General features: G+C 38.3%; 2 protein-coding genes across 4 annotated transcripts in view; both read right to left on the bottom strand.

Annotated features, from left to right (window-relative positions):
* Nucleotides 1-4,110, bottom strand: part of ZFYVE16 (zinc finger FYVE-type containing 16) — a 47,845-nt gene extending 43,735 nt beyond the window's left edge. Inside the window, exons 1-2 of one of the 3 annotated variants that reach the window (XM_028532341.2) lie at nucleotides 3,910-4,108; nucleotides 1,098-1,205 (exon numbers count right to left, since the gene is read on the bottom strand). The gene's annotated coding sequence lies outside the window, so the exon portion shown is untranslated. Of the gene's footprint in view, nucleotides 1-1,097; nucleotides 1,206-3,909 lie in introns of all 3 variants that reach the window. The other 2 variants (XM_036020467.1, XM_028532349.2) reach the window with 2 other exon arrangements.
* Nucleotides 4,111-19,170: 15,060 nt separating this feature from the next.
* Nucleotides 19,171-20,171, bottom strand: LOC114492723 (small ubiquitin-related modifier 2-like). Its single transcript, XM_028507245.2, has 3 exons — nucleotides 20,118-20,171; nucleotides 19,454-19,663; nucleotides 19,171-19,382 (listed from the first exon to the last, which is right to left on the bottom strand). The coding sequence occupies exons 1-3, from the start codon at nucleotides 20,169-20,171 to the stop codon at nucleotides 19,320-19,322; spliced, it is 327 nt and encodes a 108-aa protein (XP_028363046.1). The 3' UTR covers nucleotides 19,171-19,319.
* Nucleotides 20,172-21,370: the final 1,199 nt, after the last annotated feature.

The raw sequence follows: 21,370 nt of genomic DNA, 5'->3' as shown, positions 1-21,370 counted from the left end.
TGTAGGTTTGATAAAGCAATAATGTACACTGAAACCTACACATGAAATCTTAAGCTTGCACATACTTCCCATTTCAGTCCACCAAAATGTATTAATACACACTGTGCCAGTAATCTACCATGGACAGAAGATACAAAAGAAATATAAGCCCTGCCCTGACTGGGGCAGTTCCATGGGCTGGGCGCTGTCCCGGGAACCAAAAGGTCACAAGTTAGATTCCCAGTCAGGACATGCCTGCGTTGAAGGCAAAGTCCCCAAAAGGGGACATGCAAGCGGCAACCAATCAAAACTTCTCTTGCACACTGATGTTTTTCTCCCTTTCTCCCTCCCTTCCCCTCTGTTGAAAAATAAATAAAATCTTTAAAAAAAGAAAGGGAGGAAGAAAGGGAGGGAGGAAGAGTCCTGACTGATGTGGCTCTGCTGGGCGTCATCCCACAAGGTGAAAGGTCACCGGTTCCCTTGGGGTTGAGATATGTGCCTGGATTGTGGCTCCAATGGGAGGCAACCAACTGATGCACATCTTGCACAGCTCTCTTGCACATCTATATTTCTCTCCCTCTCTTTCTCCCATCCTTCTCCTCTCTCTGAAAAGAAATAAAATCTTTAAAATATTTTTTTAAAAAAGAAATATAAGATATGCTCCCTGTTCTAAACAAGTTTCTCATACTTACATATGGTAACCTGTTTTAGGTAATATGCTTACTCAATTGACCATTTATGTACTATCAGATTTACAAACAAATATTTACAATATTTACAAAATGGCTTTTAAAAATCTCTTCATGATTTAAAAAACTGGCAGCAACATAGAAGATTAATCAGAAAATCAACAAGAGTAGTAAGGAGACACCTAAAATGGTTAAGGTGACAAATGATGAGGGCCTGAACTGAGATAGTACAGTACAGATGGAAAAGAGTTAGATATAAAAGTGGGTAAAGAATAAGAACTATTGGAGAGTGAAAATAAGGGAGAACACTGAGGTTGCTGCCAGGTTTCCACTGTGGGTGACTATGTAGATAGTGCCACTGACCAGTACAGGCAATAAATACAAAGAGGGGCAGGACTGAGGGAAAACATGAGTTCACGTTTGATGTACCTTGAGAACATCCTGGGGGAGATGTCCAATAGGCAGTTGGATATAAGGATCTGGACTGCAGGAGAGAAGTCTGAGATAAAGAATTGGGAACTGGCAGCAAGAGATCACCTAGGAAGAGAATATAGAAGAGGACAGGAGCCTGACATCAGATAACTAAATATCATACATAATTAGTGTTCCTAAACCCATGCTAGATAAAAGTTTGCCCAGCATTAGATGTATTTCTACAGAAAAATATTCAATATGTAATGTTAAATGATAAAAAAGCAACAACTGCAAAGCTACATGCTTAGTACAAACTGATTATTACAAGTATGTTGTAAAAAAAAACAGCACTATCATAGGCACAGGAAAAAAACAATAGAAGAGTTAAATGCCAAACTGTTAATAATGGTATCTATTTGAGATTATATAAACCTTTTACATCTATATGTCTCTATAGTATTTCACTCAAAAATGTACTATTTTTGTAAACAAGAAAAAAGATAATCGTTCTTTTCTAAAAAAGTTATAGCATGTATCCTTGCAATATAAAAATGTAATAAAATCTGTTAGAAAAACACCTGGACACTGACTATTAAAGGGCAAATAACATGAACATACAACTTTTAAGATTATGAAAAAAATGTTCAATACACAATTTGTACTATCAAACTAATGCAAATTAAAACATATTTGTTGCCTACTAAATCAGAACATAATTTTTTAATAATAAAACTACTCAATGTTGGTAAGGGTATATAAAAAGAGCATCTCAGACACACTGGTAGAAATAAACTGGTACACTCAGTGAAACAATGTGACAATATCTATCAATAGCCTCAAAAAGATTAATGAACATTTGATCTAAATACTCTTTAGAAATTTAAGAAAATAGTCCAAAACAACTAAAAATATGCAAAAATATTTCACCAAATCATTATTTCAAACAATCTAAATGTCAGCACTGGAACACAGCATAAAATTATGCAGGCATCAAAAGTAATGTTCATCAAAACTTTTTAAAAAGTACATACTCTATGACCTAGCAATTCTACTACTATAGAAACGATAGCACTTGTGCACAAGAACACATCACAAAGAACTTTTGTCGTGCAATATTTGTACTAGAGTAATTTCGAAAAACCTTTCAAAAAGCTCATCAATACATGGGTGATTAAATCAGCTTTCTCAGACTAAGGTCTGAGGACCCCGGGAAGTCCCCAAGATCTTTTTAGGAGTTCTGCAAAGTCCTTCCTTTTCCAAGTATACATCATTGTCAGGCTGGGGTTTCTTAATATGCTTCAGCCTAAATAAGATAGTAGACCAGATTGAAGAGAAGCAGATACAAGAACCCAGCTATCTTCTGGTAAACCAGACATTAAAATGATGTGCAAAGAATGTAAAGCAATGTCACCTTTCTCGCTAAATTTTCCAAGAAAATATTTTTCAACAATATTATTTAATATATAATGGTTTATTATTTTAATGAACAAATATTCAAAATTTTTAAATATTCTGAGTTTCCATTTCTAAAATGGTAAATACACTGCATTAGAAAACAAAACTTTTAGTCTTTAATAATTTTTAAGTGTGTAAAGAGATCCTTAGACCCATCTGGTTAAATAAACTATGATACCATCATATTATGTAACATTATGATTGGGAATGATAACCTTTATTTATAATGTAACTATTTAAAAAAATATTTGTAATAAAAAAACGTTACATTTACAAAGATTTTTTAACACATGGGAAAAATGTTTAAAATATAATTTTAAGCAAAAAAGCAGCCAATCCAATTGCATATAAAAATCTCATTTTAATGAAGAAAATAGCATGGAAAAAAGACTCGAACATAAAAAGCCAAAATATTAACTGTGGTTGATTACCTTTAAATAAAGGACTTAGAGTTGACTTTTTTCCTTATTCATTATTATATTTAGAATTTTTTTTACACTAAGCATACAGTTTATCATCCAGGGGAGAAAATAATGGAAGAAATTTGGTGCAAATTTATATAATATTTCTACTGGATCAAACCATTCAACTTCTGCCAATTCAAAGACTCCAAGTTCAAAATAATAAATGAAGGAACCAAACTCAACCAACAAATCGCCTATTTTGTTAAATTAAGCCATTAATGTATCAAATTTATGGGCTGGTTTCCATAAGAGTCTAATAAGAACACCCTTAATCTGGAATACAATTTGCAATGACGGTAATACAAGTTACTAGTTTAAAAGTTAGATCATCTTTTAGCCTTTTTCTAAGGTACCAGGGTAAAGATAATGGAGAAGGAACACTAACTCATCGTTCCTGTCTAAAATGATGAGGGAAATGGATCTGTGCGGGAATGGGTTTAAAGAGAGAGTACCCGCAGCAATGACATTTTTCAGGCAGGGGTCGACTCCTTTCAGTGAAGAAACTACCACTCGGCAGGAACGAGTCCCCTCCGTCCTGCGCAGCCCCTCCCCTGGCGCGACAGACCCCTGGGGGCGCTCCTGCTGCCGCCCGCTGCGGCCTGGGGGGCACTCCCAGAGACCTGAGTAGGTAGCCCCCGGTCAACAGCCAACAGACACCGAGATTACCCTCCAGGCCTGACCTGGTCTTCCAGGTTTCATAGCGGGGACGCGAGGTTTGAGGGTCTTGATTCTCTGGCCCGCGGAAGGGGATCGGAAAAGGAACCGGTCCGGTGACCAGGTCGGCCCCCGGAAGAAAAGGAGGGCCAGACCGAGACCCTAGGGCAGAGCGGCCAGTGGCCACCCCGCCCCCTCCGTGAGGGCAGCAGGAGTGAAGAGAAGCCGAGACGCCTGTCATCGGAGGCTCTTACCTCCTCCCCACACCCCTATCTGCCGAGCTCTCAGGAGACTCGCTGCGACTCTGCGTCGAGGAGCGCTGAGCAGGTTCGGACCGGAGTCCCGAGAGTCTGCGACGTCGGCTCCAGGTTAGTTCCCCTGATCTGGGAATGAGCAAACTGCGCAGGCGCAGAACCTTTCCTTCGTCTCACACGCCCCCTCCCTTGGCGACCGGGCCTCTCCGGTCCCGAGGCGCCTGCGCGCTGAGAAATGGAGCCTGAGCTTGGGCTCTGGGCTTCTTAGCGGAAGTGCCTGAGGAGATTCATCCGTGGCTGGGATTGCGGAAGGTTGGCCTTAGATCTGGCCTCGGTTTCCGACTAGATGATTCAGAACCGAGATGTGGAGGCTACCCACGCCACTGTTTGGCCTCCTTTGCCCTTCGCTGACCTAGAAGCAGCTTCCTTCGCCTTCAGCCTCAAGCATCCTCAGCCGGCTCAGTTATCCGGCCTGCACCGGACACACCCGCCTGCCTGATGGCTAACCCGGCCAGCTCGCCGCGCTTCTGTCCTCGAAAACCTGTTCAGATTTGTTTTGCAAACCCCCTGCGCTCCCCTGGCCGCAATGAAAACGCTCCTGACCCTCCCAGAGCTTCAGGCCCTCCAGCTGACTGGCCGTTTCCGTCGGTGGCCTAGTCCTTCCCTCTCCTTGCTTTAGTTCTGCTTTTCTAACAGTAGCCACAAGGACAGCTGCCTCCCTCTCTAACAACAAAACTAATCTGATGGAGAGGAAAAAAAAATGGCATGCATGCGATGCATATTTGTGCTTGTTGAGCTTTACTATTTTTACCACAAGTTTCTTAAAAATTTAAATGAGGGAAGAAGAGACATCTCTGTGTGGGGGGGATTAAGGTATTACTGGGTGGGGGATGGGGGGGAGAACTCAACAACTGAGAAAAGGTTTTACCAGTTCAGGTTTCATAACTAGCCCTTCAAAACTTTCACTAGTCACAGCATCTCAGGAGTATTTCAGTCAGATGTGATTATGGGGAAAAATTTAAGAATCAGTGCTCAAATCCTAAATCTGCAATTGACAAGTTTGTTATCTACTCAGTGTTAATTTCCTTTCTCTAATCTTGATTTCCCTGAAGTCTGAAATGGAAGCCTGTGGTTTTAGTTCAACAGCGAAGCTTTTATTGGTTCCTTAAAATAATCTATCGAACATCTGCTGTGTGACAGGCACTGCATTAAACACTTTCCTTATTATCTCATTTTATCCTAAGTAAGAATAATTTTGGAAAACACAGTGTTTATTTTCTTTGTGTTAGGTGTTGTTCACACATAAATAAAAATAAGATAACTGTCTTTATGGAACCACAGTTAAATAGTATACAGGGTCCAGCAGAAGTAATGTGTGCTTGAGTGTGGTTGGTAGGGTAATAATATGGGTGTAATAACTTATAGTTTTAATTTGAACATTTCACCTAAAATGCCATATGGTGCTTGAGTGTGATATTGTTATGTTACAGAGTTATAGGCTTATGATTTTGTAATGAAAAAGGGGTGTTATTTGTGCCAGACCCTGTGTGTGTGTGTGTGTGTGTGCATATACATATATATGTATTTGGGATAAAAGTATATAGTACAGTATGAGGGACAAATAATAGAAATAAGAAACACTAAGGACTTAAATAGACAAATGGGAAATGTATATACATGAATAGTCAATTCACAAAACAGGAAATGTAAGTGCCTACTATGTATTTTGCTAATGTTCAACTAAATAATGAAGACCAAAAAGATATTATTTCCCAGGGATCTAATCAGTCAGCTTGTTTAAAATATGAATGAACTCCATTGGTGAGAACAGAATGAAATAAGCACTCATATTTTGTTTGGGATCTAATTTAGGACAAATATTTTCTAAAGTCATTTGTCAAATTCTAAGAAATGTTCAGGTGAACTAATTCAGTAATTTTCCTTCTGCAAATTGTAAGGAAATACTCCAGAATACAGAGATTTATATGAAATAACAATAAGGAAAGTAAACAAGTTATCCAAACAAATGTCTCATATACAAGTGGAACTGTACTTTTTTATCACATTTATATGTTGATTAGTGTTTCCTCTGTGCAGTAAAGTATGCTAGGAGTTGTGTTATAAAGAGGGATAATTCATGATTTTTGCCTTGAAGTTCACAAGCTACTCTATTGTTCTTTCATTTACTACCATATATAGTTGAGAGATTGCTGTAATATAATAAGATTATGGGATCTTTGTATAGATTCTGGGTCAATTAAATTTTTTGTGATTTCCTTTATTGAGTAGAATGAAGAAATCTGTACATCAAATGCAGGGTCAAAAAAGAGTCCTCAGAAAAGTTTGAGTAAGAATTTCTGAAAAATTGCATGTATCATCTTTAACTTCTGAAGATCCAATTTATAAGCAAATGGCTTCTGGGCTCAAAGAAATCATCCCAATTGTAACATATTTGGCCAATTTACTTCTTAGACTAACTAGTCATTGCCTGAATCATCAGTAGTTTATTTTGAAAGGTAATTAGAATCTTAATTTTAAGAGGCTTAAATTCCACAGTAATATGAACTTTTAAAGCATTCCCTTTTCATAAATAATATGGGTGGAGAAAATACCAGATGCAAGTGAAAATAACTATTAGAATTATTTATTTGTTTCATGACTGGTCTTACACTGACAAGCAATTTTAGTACTAGGGATTCATTTCTCTAAAATACATAATGTAACCTGGAACTGTTAGTTAACCATTAGTATTTAAGTACTGCATAATCATGTTTTGACACTCAGGTTATAAGAAAAGGGGCTAAAACATCTTATAAATAATTATCTGTTGTTTCAGGGCCAATTAAACCAGCTATTGAAGCAATGTCACTAATAAGGAAATAGTTACAGCATGAAAGCTAGTTTTGTTTTTTTAATGATAGAAAACTTTGGAAAAAATCCACCAAAATATTAACTGGATTATATTTTGAAGGTGATATTATTAGTGATTTCTCTCTTTTTAGTTGTCCGTATTTTCCAGGTTGTCTCTAATAACATTACTTTAATAATCCAAGGGGGGGAATGGAACATTTTCGTCTAAAAAGTATTGATGAGTATTACATAACTGAATCAACCAATTACCTTGCATTTATTTTTGCAGTATCTGCATGCAACATACTGCATGACTGTGAGTCAAAGGAGAGAAATAACCAAAAAAGATATATGAACACTTGTGTCTAGATGCTGTCTGAGAGGTGGCAACAAGGTACAATCATCCACAGGTCTAAAGTGTGATACAGCTTCAACATCATGACACAAGTTCTTTTAACAATAAAGTCATTGCAATTCTTTGCCAAATATTTCCAGTTCTCTCTTCTGGGCATGTGATGGCAATGCACTCCCAGGCCCCCTTGTGGTTGAATACAGTCATGTGACTGATTCAAGCATATGAATTATGAGAAGTGACATGTGTCATTTTTAGACTGGACGCTTTACTCACCAATGTGAGATACTCCAGAGCTTGCTTCCCCTCAGGCACAGCAATAGGCAAGACTTGATATTATGGCTGCTCCATCAGTTTGAGTCAATGAGAGATTCCAATGAACAAAGCACTTCTGGGGAGGTTGGGGGTGGGAGGAATACAACAAACCTTGTTATATGCCACTGAGATTTTTTGGTGGCTTTTTACTGCAATAAAACTTAGCCTGTCATGGCAGATAAAATGTTTTGTGCCCCTGAGATTTATGGGTAGCTATTTTGTGCTATATAATACACTGAGGCAAAGCTTCAAAGAGGCTATCTGCAACAGCATTGTTTCCTAATGTGTTTTTCCTTCACAGGTGAAGTGCTCTATACTCATAATTGTTATGATTTGCCAGGTAAATAAGTACATTTCTTATAAGAGCAATAGTGAATTTTCTATTTTAATTTTTATTGTGGAAAATATCAATCACATATAAAAGTAGAAAGGATATTGTAATAAACCATGTACCTACCTCTCAGCTTCAGTGTCAACGACTGATAGTCACAGATCTTACTGCATCTATAGAGACTCACTCGCTCAACCCATCTGCCCATAGCTGGATAATTTTGAGGCAAATCTCATGTACCTTTTCATCTCTAAGTTTTTCTATGGCATATTTAGAAGATAAGCCCTTTACAAAATAAAAATAATAATGCAATGAACTCTCTTGTACCCATTACCATAACCTAGCTTCAATATGGACAATCTTGTTTTATCCATATCTTTACCCACCCATATATTTTGAAGTAAATTCCATGCTTTGTGTCATTTCATTCATAAGTATTTCTATATATATAATGTGTACACATGTATCTCTAAAGAAAATAGCTCTTGGGACTTCCGGCCAAGATGGAGGTGTAGGTAGACACACTGTGCCTCCTCTGCACAACCAAAATAAGGACAGCAACAATTTAGAAACAAGATAACAACCAGAACTGATAGAAAATTAAACTGTATGGAAGTCAGACAATCAAGGAGTTAAAATAGACACATTCATCCAAACCAGTAGGAAGGGTGGAGTCGGGCAGCCAGGCAGAGAGGGGTCACGGCACAAAAAGCAGTGGCAGGGGGTGCATAATGCATCTGGGTCACGCAAGACCGCAGGGCAGACCTTGGGGCGCAGGCAGTGGCTGACAGACCCTGGGCCCGGAGTGAAAACAGGCAGACCCAGCGAGGTGGTGATTGTGAAGTCAGGCACTGCACTCAAGGCAGCTGGCTGGCCGGGCAGTCCCAGGGTCCCAGCGCCACCAGGAAATAGAGCCTTGGGGCACTGATTAAAAACACCAGTGGGGGTTGAGGTGCAGGGAGAGACTCCCAGCCTCACAGGATAGTTTGTTGGAGAGATCCACAGGGTCCTAGAATGTGCACAAGCCCACCCACACCGGAATTAGCACCAGAAAGTCCCAGTTTGCTTGAGGGAAGCAGTGGAAGGGACTGAAATCCTGCAGAGAGTGGAGCAAGCTCCATTATTCCCTCTCAGACCCCACCCCCACATACAACTTCACAAACCAGCGACTGGGTTGACCCGCCCTGGTGAACACCTAAGGCTCCACCCCTCATATATGTATGGAGTGACAAGAAAAAAATGGCGCAAATGGAAGAACTGGTCAAAGCTCCACAGCAAATACAACTAAGCGACCAAGAGATAGCCAACCTATTAGATGCACAGTTCAAAGTACTGGTGATCAGGATGCTCACAGAACTGGTTGACTTTGGTCATAAATTAGATGAACAAATGTAGGCTACGCTAAGAGAAATGAAGGAAAATGCACAGGGAACCAATAGTGATGGGAAGAAAACTGGGACTCAAATCAATGGAGTGGACCAGAAGGAAGAAAGAAACAACCAAACAGAAAAGAATGAAGAAACAAGAATCCAAAAAAGTGAGGAGAGGCTTAGGAACCTCCAGGACATCTTTAAATGTTCCAACATCTGAATTATAGGGGTACCAGAAGGGGAAGAGGAAGAGTAACAATTGGAAAAGTTATCTGAACAAATAATAAAGGAGTACTTCCCCAATCTGGCAAAGGAAATAGACTTCCAGGAAGTCCAAGAAGTTCAGAGAGCCCCAAAGAAGTTGGGCCCAAGGAAGAATACACCAAGGCACATCAGAATTACAGTACACAAGATTAAAATGAAGGAGAGAATTCTAGAAGCAGCAAGAGATAAGGGGACAGTCACCTACAAAGGAGTTCCCATCAGACTGTCAGCTGATGTCTCCAAGGAGACCTTGCAGGGAAGAAGGGGCTGGAAAGAAGTATTCCAAGTCATGAAAGGCAAGGACCTACATCCAAGATTGCTCTATCCAGCAAAGCTTTCATTTAGAATGGAAGGGCAGAGAAAGTGCTTCTCAGATAAGGTCAAGTTAAAGGAGTTCATCATCACCAAGCCTTTATTATATGAAATGTTAAAGGGACTTATCTAAGGAAAAGAAGATAAAAGATATGAACAGTAAAAAAAAGACATCACACTCATAGTTAGTAACAACCATACCTAAAACAAAAGCAAACTATGCAAACAAATAGAACAGGAACAGAACCACAGAAATGGAGATCATATGGAGGGGTAACAACAGGGAAGTGGGAGGAGGAGAGAGGGAAAAAGGTACAGAGAATAAGTAGCATAGATAGTAGGTAGAAAATAGACACGGGGAGGGCAAGAATAGTATGTAATATGGGAAATGTAGAAGCTAAAGAACTTATGACACATGGACATGAACTAAAGGGGGGAATGGTTTGGGAGAGGGTGGGCAGGGTGGAGGGGAATGAAGGGGGGAAAATGGGACAACTGTAATAGCATAATCAATAAAATACATTAAAAACAGAAAAAAAAGAATGGAAGGGCAGATGAAGTGCTTCTTAGATAAGATCAAGTTAAAGGAGTTCATCATCACCAAGCCCTTATTTTCTGAAATGTTAAAGGGATTTATCTAAGAAAAAGAAGATAAAAAACATGTATAGTAAAATGACAGCAAATTCACAATTATTAACCACACCTAAAACAAAAACAAAAACTAACTAAGCAATCAACTAGAACAGGAACAGAACCACAGAAATGGAGATCACATGGAGGGTTAGCAACAGGGGAGTGAGAGGAAGAGAGATGGGGGAAAGGTACAGAGAATAAGTAGCATAGATGGTAGGTAGAAAATAGGGGGAGGGCAAGAATAGTATGTAATATGGGAAATGTAGAAGCTAAAGAACTTATGACACATGGACATGAACTAAAGGGGGGAATGGTGGGAGGGGATGGGCAGGGTGGAGGGGAATGAAGGGGGGAAAATGGGACAACTGTAATAGCATAACCAATAAAATATATTTAAAAAAATAGCTCTTTACAAAAACATAATACCATGTCACGCCTGAAACATTTAACAATTCCTCAATATTGCTAAATATTTAGGCACTTGTTTTTAATTTTCCAATTGTTTAAAACATGTTATAATTGAAATAGTTTGTGGAAATCCAAATAAGGTCAACATATTGAGATTGGCTGCTATTTTTTAATATTCCCTCTTTCTTTTTCATTCCTTGCAATTTAATTTTTGAAAAAAATCACATGGTTTGTTTTGACCTGCAGAATTTTCAGTACTTCGATTTTTCTGCACCTACCTCCCCATGGTATCTTTTAACGTGTCTTTCTTCCCCCATGTTTCCTATAAATTTTCAGCTAGATTTAGATGCTTACTTTATACAGGTTCAGTTTTTTGGCAAGGCTACTTCATAAGTGGCACAGTAGTCCCCCTTCCTTATCCATATTTTGCCACAGTCAACTGTAGTCTAAAAATAGTAAATGGAAAATTCCAGAAGTAAACAATTTATAAGTTTTAAGTTGTCCATTATTCTAAATACCATGGTGAAAACTCAGCCATCCTGCTCCGTCCAGCCCAAGATTTTGATTCAGTTAACATTTATTTCACTTATTAATGGCCACAAAGCACAAGGGTAGTGATGTTGGCAACTCAGATATGCCAAAGAGAATATGTGAAGTACTTCATTTAAGTGAAAAGGTGAAAGCTCTCAATAAGGAAAGAAAAAAACTGTGCTGAGGTTGCTCAGATCTACAATAAGAACAAATCTATCCATGAAATTGTGAAGAAGGAAAAAGAAATTTGTGCTAGTTTTGCTGTTGCACCTCAAACTGCAAACGATGCTGCCACAGTGAGTAATAAGGGTTTAGTTAAGATGAGAAAGACACTAAATTTGCAGGTGAAAGACATGAATACATAATGTTCCAAGGACGATAATGCGTTGCCCCAGAAAACACTGAGCCTATTTGAACACTTCAGCAAGGGACCTCCGGAAATGAGCGGCACCAGGCCATTTACTGCAAGTAAGGGATGGTTAAACAGGTTCAGGAAAAGGGTTGGACTGAAAATTATAAGTTACTAGAGAGGCTGTGTCTGCCTAGGAAGAAGCTTCTGCTACATTTCTTGCAGAGTTGAAGGAGTTGATTAAGGAGAAAGGATGAAACCAGGCTGTTTTCAAAAAAGACGCCCAATAGAACCCATATTCATAAAAGTGCAAAGGAGGCATCAGGGCATAAAACATGGAAGGATAGATTAACTCTGGTACAGTGTGGCAATGCTAGAGGGTATATAATAAAGCCATGAGTAGTAAACAGAGCAAAAAACCCACGTGCTCTCAAAAACAAAAATTATCTGCCTGTGTTCTGGCAACATAATTAGAAAATGTGGGTGACAGCCATCTTGTTTTTGAAGTGGCTCCACCAACCCATCACAAGAAGAAGGGCAAATATAGCACTATAAGATATTTTGAGAGAGACCACATTCACATAATTTTTGTTACAATTGTTCTATTTTGTTATCAGTTATTATTGTCAATCTCTTGCTGTACCCAATTTATAAATTAAATTTTATCATAGGTAGGTATGTGTTGAATAAAACAGTATATATAGAGTTCTCTACTCTGCATGGTTTCAGGCGAGGGGTCTTGAAATGCATCCTCCGTGGATAAAAGAGGACTATTGTATTGTGAGATACATAATATTTTGTTGGCTCTCCTTTGATAATGTTAGCAACCATAGATAATCACTGCTTGGGTTCATTCTTTGATTTGGGGTTTGCAAAATGGTGATATTCTCATCTTTCTTTTTCCATTGGCTGGAATTCCTTTACGAAGAAAAATTTCCTCAACAACTATTTAGTTTTCCTGAAATATAGTTCATACAAGAAAGGGAGATTAAATCTCTGACCTTTTACTTTACTGACAGTTTTCAGAAGAATGAGCTGGTTCCCTTGTATCCTCTAAATGAGACTAGTGGTGGTGGGGGCAGGTGTTAATATATATAAATTAAATATATGTATATGTATGTATATAGGTATGTATAATACTAAACCAGTTCTTTAGATTCTTTCTTTTGTAAACAAATTTAAGCATTTCACCATTGTTAATCCCAATTTTTAATACCATAATACTCCCATGTAATATCTATTGCCATAATCATAATACTAAAAATATTATTAAAATTGTCAAAGGGATTGTACTTAAATTTAAATCTGATTAGGATTTACTTATAATTCTAATGTCAGATTTATACTTTTTTCTTTCAAATCATAAAACAGGTTAATATAAGTTTTCAAAACTATTTTTATATATCTAAGGATAATCACAACTGAATTTATCTATAAAAATTCAAAGATATAGGCAGATCATATTAGTACACAGTTATGCTAATTTTATGTTTGGAGCTGGCATAAGGAAACTCACCAGAACTCAAATGTGTTAAAATGGAATTGACAATATCAGTCAATTTATAGAGAGAAGAACCAACTGTCAGTGATCTAATTCCACTGCCAGTTAGCATATAAACTGGAGCTAGAAAGAGAACTGAAATTCAAACCAGAGAAGTGAAATTAATTATTCTGCTTGTCACTTGAATAATGATATTTTGTGAGAACAAGCTCAAAACAAATGTTAATATCCTTTCTGAGATACATAAGTTTAATATTGTGCATAATTAGGAGAAAAAATGAATTGTGGTTGTCATCTCTTTTCCTTGTATATATTCAAGAAAAGGTATCATGTTTTCAAACATTGGAAAAGAGTTTTACCTTTCTTCAGCTGGAGAGACAAAATGGAATACAACACTGGGTGGCAGAAACCAAACCCTGCAGACATGCAGTAACCCTCTCCGGATCTGGGCAACGAGAGGCACAATCCAAAATCTTTGGGAAGATCCCCTGTGAGATATATCTCTGAGCCTGCCTGATCTTCAGCGGGCAAGAGGCTGGCTGCAGGGCCCTGCAGCAGCATCCTGCAGTCAACAGAACATTGGCAAAACGGCAATCATAGAGAAGAGAGGATAGCCCAACCTCCTGGTTTTAACATTACTGAAGCCCAGATTGTTGCAGGACTCCACAGAGGAAGAGAAAGGAGCCCCAAAAATGATTGGCTGAATTTTTCCTCCAACCTTAGAACAGATTACACCTGATTTAGAAAATAAGAGTATATAATAGTTATTGTACAATGGCATTGTAGAATCAAATTCATTCCCATTATATATAGTTATATAGTGGTGATCTCTCAGTGAAAAGCATGCAAATAGAATAGAAACACTGCCCTGGCTGGTGTGGCTCAATGGATTGAGTGCTGCCCTAAGAACCAAAGGGTTGCCAGTTTGATTCCCAATCAGGGCACATGCCTGGGTTTCAGGCCAGGCCCCCCAGTAAGAGGCATGTGAGAGGCAACCACACATTAATACTTCCCTCTCTCTCTTTCTCCCTCCCTTCCCCTGTCTAAAAATAAATACATAAAATCTTTTAAAAAAAGAAAAAGAAATCCTATTCTCTATTATGTTACATGATGACTTTTTTAAAAGTGTATTTTATTGATTATGCTATTACAGTTGTCCCATTTTCCCCCCTTTATCCCCCTCCACCATGTACCCCCTTCCTTCCAGCATTCCCCCACCCCCTTAGTTCATGTCCATGGGTCATACATATAAATTCTTTAGCTTCTCCATTTCCTATACTATTCTTAACCTCCCCTTGCCTATTTTGTACCTACCAATTATGCTTCGTATTTCCTGTAACTTTTCTCCTATTCTCCCCCAACCCCGTCCCCATTGATATCTCTCCATGTGGTCTCCATTTCTGTGATTCTGTTCCTGGTCTAGTTGATTGATTAGTTTCTTTTTGTTCTTTTTATTTTTTTTAGGTTCAGTTGTTGATAGTTGTGAGTTTGTTATCATTTTACTATTCATACTTTTGATCTCCTTTTCTTTAGATAAGTCCCTTTAACATTTCATATAAGGGCTTGGTGATGATGAACTCAACTTTAACTTGACCTTATCTGGGCAGCACTTTCTCTGCCCTTCCATTCTAAATGATAGCTCTGCTCTATAGAGTAATCTTGGATGTAGGTCCTTGCCTTTCATGACTTTGAATACTTCTTTCCAGCCCTTTCTTGCCTGCAAGATTTCTTTTGAGAAATCAGGGGAGAGTCTTATGGGAACTCTTTTGTAGGTAACTGTCTCCTTTTCTCATGCTGCTTTTAAGATTCTCTCCTTCATTTTGGGTAATGTAATTCTGATGTGCTTTGGTGTGTTTTTCTTTGGATCCGGCTTCTTTGGGACTCTCTAAGCTTCCTGGACTTCCTGGAAGTCTATTTCCTTTCCCAGATTGGGGAAGTTCTCCTTCATTATTTTTTCAAATAAGTTTTCAATTTCTTGTTCTTCCTCTTCTCCTTCTGGCACCCCTGTGATTCAGATGTTGGTATGTTTAAAGTTGTCCCAGAGGTTCCAAAGCCTCCCCTCATTTTTCTGAGTTCTAGTTTCTTCATTCGGTTCCAGCTTCATATTTATGTCTTCCTTTTGTTCCAAATCATTGATTTGAGTCCTGGTTTCCTTCCCTTTTGTTGGCTCCCTGTATAATTTTCTTTATCTCACTTTATGTAGGCTTCACTTCTTTCTTTATTTTGTGGCCAACTCAACCATTTCTGTGAGCATCCTGATTACCAGTGTTTTGAACTCTGCATCTGATAGGTTGGCTATCTCTTCATCACTTAGTTCTTTTTCAGGAGTTTTGATCTGTTCTTTCATTTGGGCCATATTTCTTTGTTGCAGCGCACCTGTTACGTAGTAAGGAGCAGAGCCTTAGGTGTTCACCAATGGGGGTGGGGGGAGACAACCCACTTCACTCTGCTGTGATGCTGTATTTGGGGGAGGGGTATGAGAGGGAACAATGCACTTGCTTGGCTCTTGCTCTGCTTTCAGTCACTTCCCCTGCTACTCACAAGTGAATAGCACCCTTCTGGTGCTGGTTCCTGGGTGGGTGGGCTTGTGCACACTCTAGGACCCCATGGGTCCCTCCAGTGGACTCTCCTGTGAGACTGGGAGTTTCTCCCACCGCTACAATTCCCACAGGTTTTTATAGCCAGAAGTTTTGAAGCTTTCTTTTCCCGCACCGGAACGCTGGGTCTTCCAATCTATCTCGCTCCCCAGTTGTTCCTCCCAGTTTATCTGCATGCAAAGGGGGGCCATCTTGTCTGCCAGCTGCTGCCTCCATGACCTGGTCTACCAGCCACCACCTTGCTGCATGTCCTCTCCACCCTGGCTGCCTGTCTCCGCCCCTCCTACCAGTCTGGATGAATATTTCTTCTTTAACTCCTTGGTTGTCAAACTTTCATATAGTTCGATTTTTCTGGCAGTTGTGGTTATTTCTGTTTTTAAATTGGTTGTTGTCCTTCTTTAGGTTTTGTGGGGAAGTGAAGCATATCTACCAATGCCTCCATCTTGGCCAGAAGCTCAAGATGATGACTTTTCATTAGCTTTTTTGTAATATATTTGGTAGTCAGCTCAAAAGTATATTTTCTCTTTATTAAATTTCATTGAGTTGCTCCTTCAAATAAAGAAATAGAAATGGTTACCAGAAGAAGCATTTCTATATACTGTTAAGGTGGTCGGTGATGCTGGCTATGAAAGAATTCTCAAAGAGAAGAAAATGTAGAGAATAAAGTTTTTATGCACTCTCCAAGAAAGGATAGGGGTATAGTATGAAGAGATACACCAGCCTTGAGGGGTGGGGCTTTGGATTAAAAAAGGATGGCGGGTGGGGGGGTTGCTGTTGTGTGGCCCTGGGCTATTGGGGAATTGTAACAGAGACTGCAGTTTATCCAATGTTAACTTCAGCAAGCTGTTAGTTCTGTTCTTGCTTCTAGTAATTTCCAGTCCTGGGGACAAGCTCCAAAGAATAAAATGACAGTCATATTTAACAAGGTCACAGGTCTGCTTGGCAAATGGTGGCACAATAGCAAATGGGGCTGGCTTTGTCTTTTCACATACTTTACCATTTTCTTAATTATTAAAAAAACAATACAATCATATGGACTCTGTTATATGTATATATTGAGTTAAGCAGGTTAAAGATGTTTTAAACAGGTTAAAGGAAAATATAAAAGTATGCACTGAACAGGAGGTGCCTCATTTGAAGGAAGACTTTACAAGAGCATCTGCTGTGTTTGACCAGTGATAAACAAGGAGGCTGGATAATATGGGACCACGTTTCCTCATGTGGCATTTTCCCCCTATTATGGTCATTTATTTCCCTGACCATTTCCTTCCTAACATCAAATACTGCTGGACAGAATCCCTGGTCTTAAGGTTATCATTTTTTCTAAATGGAATTTTCTTCACTGACTTTTAATTTGTTTTCATTTCAATGATGGCTTATCATTTCTGTTACCCACTGGGTTTTCTTGCTGTCTTTTATATATTCGGTAGATTTAGGTTTGTCTAAGAGTATTAAGAGCCCCTAAAACATCAGAGGCTTAAACTAAATGCTTATTTTTCTTTTGCACCAATATCCAGATATTGATGGACTAAGGCTTCCATGGAACTCTATTTTATGACATCAACATGGACTTTGGAATTCTTTTAGTCTTTTGCTGTGTCATCTGTGGCCTCTATTCTCAAGGTCACCTCATCGCCCAAGAAGGTTACTTCAGATGCAAGGATCAAGTCCATTTTTCAACCAGCAGGAAGGAGGAAAGAGGCATAGGGGATCAAAGGGTTCATGTGAACTCTTTCTTCAAGAGGGGTCTCTGAAGCGGCTCCAGTATGTACTCTTCCTTATATTCACTGGTCAGAACTTATTCTCCCATCCACAGGGAGGACTGGGGAATTGTCTTTATTTGGGGAACTCCTGTGCCCACTTGAAAGTCTAATGGTAAAGTGGATATTAGGAGGAAATAGCAGTTTCTGTCACACTCTATTTGAACCATGGTGCCTTTGGGAGCACCCTAGTTGCAAGAATATAATAATAAATATTTCACCAAATAACATAGATCTGAGCAGTCCTTACATGATTATTGGAACTACACAATAAAAACTGACTTTTCAGTCACACCAGAATACCCTCTCAATAATTACATTGTCAGTGTATAATCTCCATCTTCATAGTCGAATACAAAAACCTTCCTTCCACTCCTCTTTTTCTTGCCTTCCCTAATCATGTTTTTAAGAAGAGTGTTTGCTATCACTGACTCCCTTCCTCACCTCCTTTACTTGTTTTTGACCTTCTCCAGAATGGCTTTTCCCTGATCATTCTACTACTCTTGCTAAGGCCAACAGTGACTCTCATGAAACTAATCACGTGTTTTTCTGTTCTTTTCCTTAGCTTTTCAGCAGTTGGCAAGAAACTTCCTTTTCTTGAAACTTCCTCTATTCTGTCAAAATCTGTGACATTCTTCCAGAAGTTCCTTGTAAATATTTTGTGAGCTTCTCTTCCATCTGAACACAAAAGATGGATTCCCTAAGAGCTCAGTCCTAAGTTCTTCTCTTCTCCACCATGATATCTAGATGAATTCCAGTGCTGCAGATTTCAATTATCACCATGTGCTGAGAATTCCCAAAATTACTTCTATAATTTGATTTTTAATCTGTTTTATACTATTTTTTCAGTGCCTGAGCAAGCGACTACCTTGTCTCTGATTAGCCAAAGCTGCTTTTTTTACCTGAATAAACAGAAAAAATTTTAAATGTGTGTGCTTGTTAGTAAGTTACCAGTTGTATAGCTATATTAAGAGAAAAATATTATAATTTATCATCATAACGTTTAGTCTTTTTATTCCTTTTTTTAAAACAAGGAGTTTATTTAAACAGCAAGATGCTTGACTTGAAGGGAAAACTATCTAGGATTCATGTCTTCTAGAGTTATTTATCCTTACTTAAAGATAGATTTTCCTACATGTAACAGCTGTGCACAAAAAAGTTATAAAATTGTCCTTGGTCTTACAATAATAAATAAAAAACATTAAAATTCTCCAATCAAACAAGGTATGCAAGGATTTTTACGCCATTCCTTTTTTTGTTAAACAGTGAGAGCAAAATAACTTACTGGAATATAAAGATAGGAGCTGAATAATCATGCCACTAATGGAGAAATGAGGTATTTTCACAGAACCAGTATTTTCTCCCATCCCATCTCCATTTGATGTTGAGTAAAACATACCATTAGCACCCTGACCAGTGTGACTCAATGGGTTGGACATTGTCCCACAAAGCAAAAGTTTGCCTGCTGACTCTCTGTCTGGGCACATGCCTGTATTGTGGGCCCTTCCCCGGCTAGGGCATGTGCAAGGGGCAGCCAGCCTATGTTTCTCTCCTTCTCTTTCTCCCTCCCTTCCCCTTTTTCTAAAAATAAATAAGTAAAATCTTTAAATGAAATAACATAACATACCATTGGCCATTTAGTTAAAAAAATGCAAATGCTTGTGCACATACATTAGTTACTTTATGTTCAACAAAGGAATGGGGGAGGGAGAAATGAAAGAATAAAGAAAACTACTGTAGTAGTCAGGATGTGATAGAACCAAAGTGCAGTTTTCTAACTGAGAATGTCTTCTTGGTCTGGAAGAACAGTTATGGAGTAAAGCAGCAGGTTTCCTTTTTAGTAGACATCTCCTGTCTGTTGCTCGAACACATCAATTGTATCTTCATCCTCCATCTTCAACTCTGCAGGTGTGCCTGTTTCATTGATTGGCTGCCAGTCAAATCAGAATCTGATCTGCCTCATTGACAAGCCCTGTCATTCAAATAGGCTTCCATTAGTTTACTAAGTAGCGTATGCCTCTTAATTTTAAACTGGACCACGGAGCCATCCTGCCCCACCACCTTCAAATTGGCATGATCCTTGTCCTCAGTCTTGACTCCTTCCTTGGGTTTTTCGATGGCCACAGTGATCAAAGGTGTCTCCTCAGGGGCCCCTTCACAAAAGAGGTACCAGATCTGCACCTAAGGAGCACAAAACCAGCACCGGGAGTGGCAGAAGGAGGTAGGCGGTGATGGTGGTGGTGGAGGTAGAAGAGTCTGTTCATTCTTTAAACTGTCATCTTACATAAATAATTAGATGTCTTCTGTTTCTCAGACACATTACTTAATATTATTGAGGATTAAAGAAAAGAAACTAAAGACAATGTCTCTTTTATTAACTTTAAAATGTACTTGAGAATGAATTTATGCATTATATGTATAAATATACACATTTACATAATTATATGTGCACAAACAGGAACTTCAAATCCTTCTAGGGATAAGTATAAGTTGATATAATGAGTCTTTCTGTGCCTTAGTTTAGTCATTTATAAAATAAGGACAACAATGCCTACATCACAAGATTGTTGTAAAGGTAAGTGAGCAATGTACATGGAAGTGTCTCATAAGCTTTAAGAAGAAGGTTTATTTATACCTTAATAAATGTGAAATATTTTCGAGCTATCCCTGTCAGAATTTTATTCTCCATGGGATATTACTGAAGTTTGTCTACATTAGCCTTGAATTTTCTTTTCAGACTAAATGATCAGTTGTGAGTGTTCTGGCGTGAAACACTGAGAGAGCAAGTAAATATTAGAGGAAATCCAAATCTACTTGTATGGAAAACGTCTTGCTTTGCCTATAGATACCTATTCATATGGCCTACTTATATTCAGATGTGTGTCTTCTACTCTGCCATGCCCATTCCCAATCAGAAGCCATCTGTTTTTCAAAATTTATGGCTGTCTGCCTCTACCAGCTATACAGAATACCAGAATTCCTGAGTCCTCCTCAGAGGTTATTTTTTAATTTTCTGCTGTTCAACTCATATCAAAACCTTAGCTGAAAGAAGTAGTTCTAAGCAATCATCCAAAATAAGGTTTTTTTCCCTTGGATTAAATTAGATTCTAAGAAGGCATGCTTGACTACATTATTGGTGATTGCAATATCACCAATACTGAATTGAATTTTAACATTATACTTGCAGATTTTATCAAAGTTATTATAAGAAAAAGTTATATAAAATTTGGTCTGATTTATTGTTGTTAAGCAAAATGAGGTCATTTTTTTGCCCAGTGGCTTCTCTGGGTCTCTTGTCAGGGGTTGCTATTAAATTTAAAGCCTGAAAGAATGATGTATAGATACACTTCTTTATCTTCTGAAGGCTATGAAGTCTGTCTTGATTTTGTCCTGTTTTAGTTTGGTCCTGACTGCCAGGCAATCAAATGATCAACCACACTAAGTGCACAGGTGTTATGGTCACTTTTTACCTTCTTTCATGGTTGATTCTCTATTTCCATTTTGTTGTACATAGACATATAGATGATAGATGATAGATAGACAGATAGATAGAAAGAAGACAGATGGATGAATCTCCTCTACAATAAGCCACAAAAATCTTTTAAAGAAATATTTTCTTCTCTGTTATTATTATTTTTGCACATTGTGAGAGTTTTGTTTTATTCACCACAAAGGAAATAATGTATTTTTTGGTTCGCAGGCCAGCACTCAATCCACTGGAAATAACGTATTTTCTTTTTTTAAATTTTTCCCCACCCCCCAAAATAATGTATTTTTTAATGTTAAAGGAAATTTAACATTTAGAGAGTCATTGTAAATACATAAGAAATATTGGAATCAGGGTTAAAGAAATATAATAAGGTATTTATAGTTATCTTCTCAGAAATT

Source organism: Phyllostomus discolor, chromosome 3, assembly GCF_004126475.2.
Source record: "Phyllostomus discolor isolate MPI-MPIP mPhyDis1 chromosome 3, mPhyDis1.pri.v3, whole genome shotgun sequence".
NCBI classification, from domain to species: domain Eukaryota; kingdom Metazoa; phylum Chordata; class Mammalia; order Chiroptera; family Phyllostomidae; genus Phyllostomus; species Phyllostomus discolor.
This window is presented reverse-complemented; position numbering and strand designations above follow the sequence as displayed.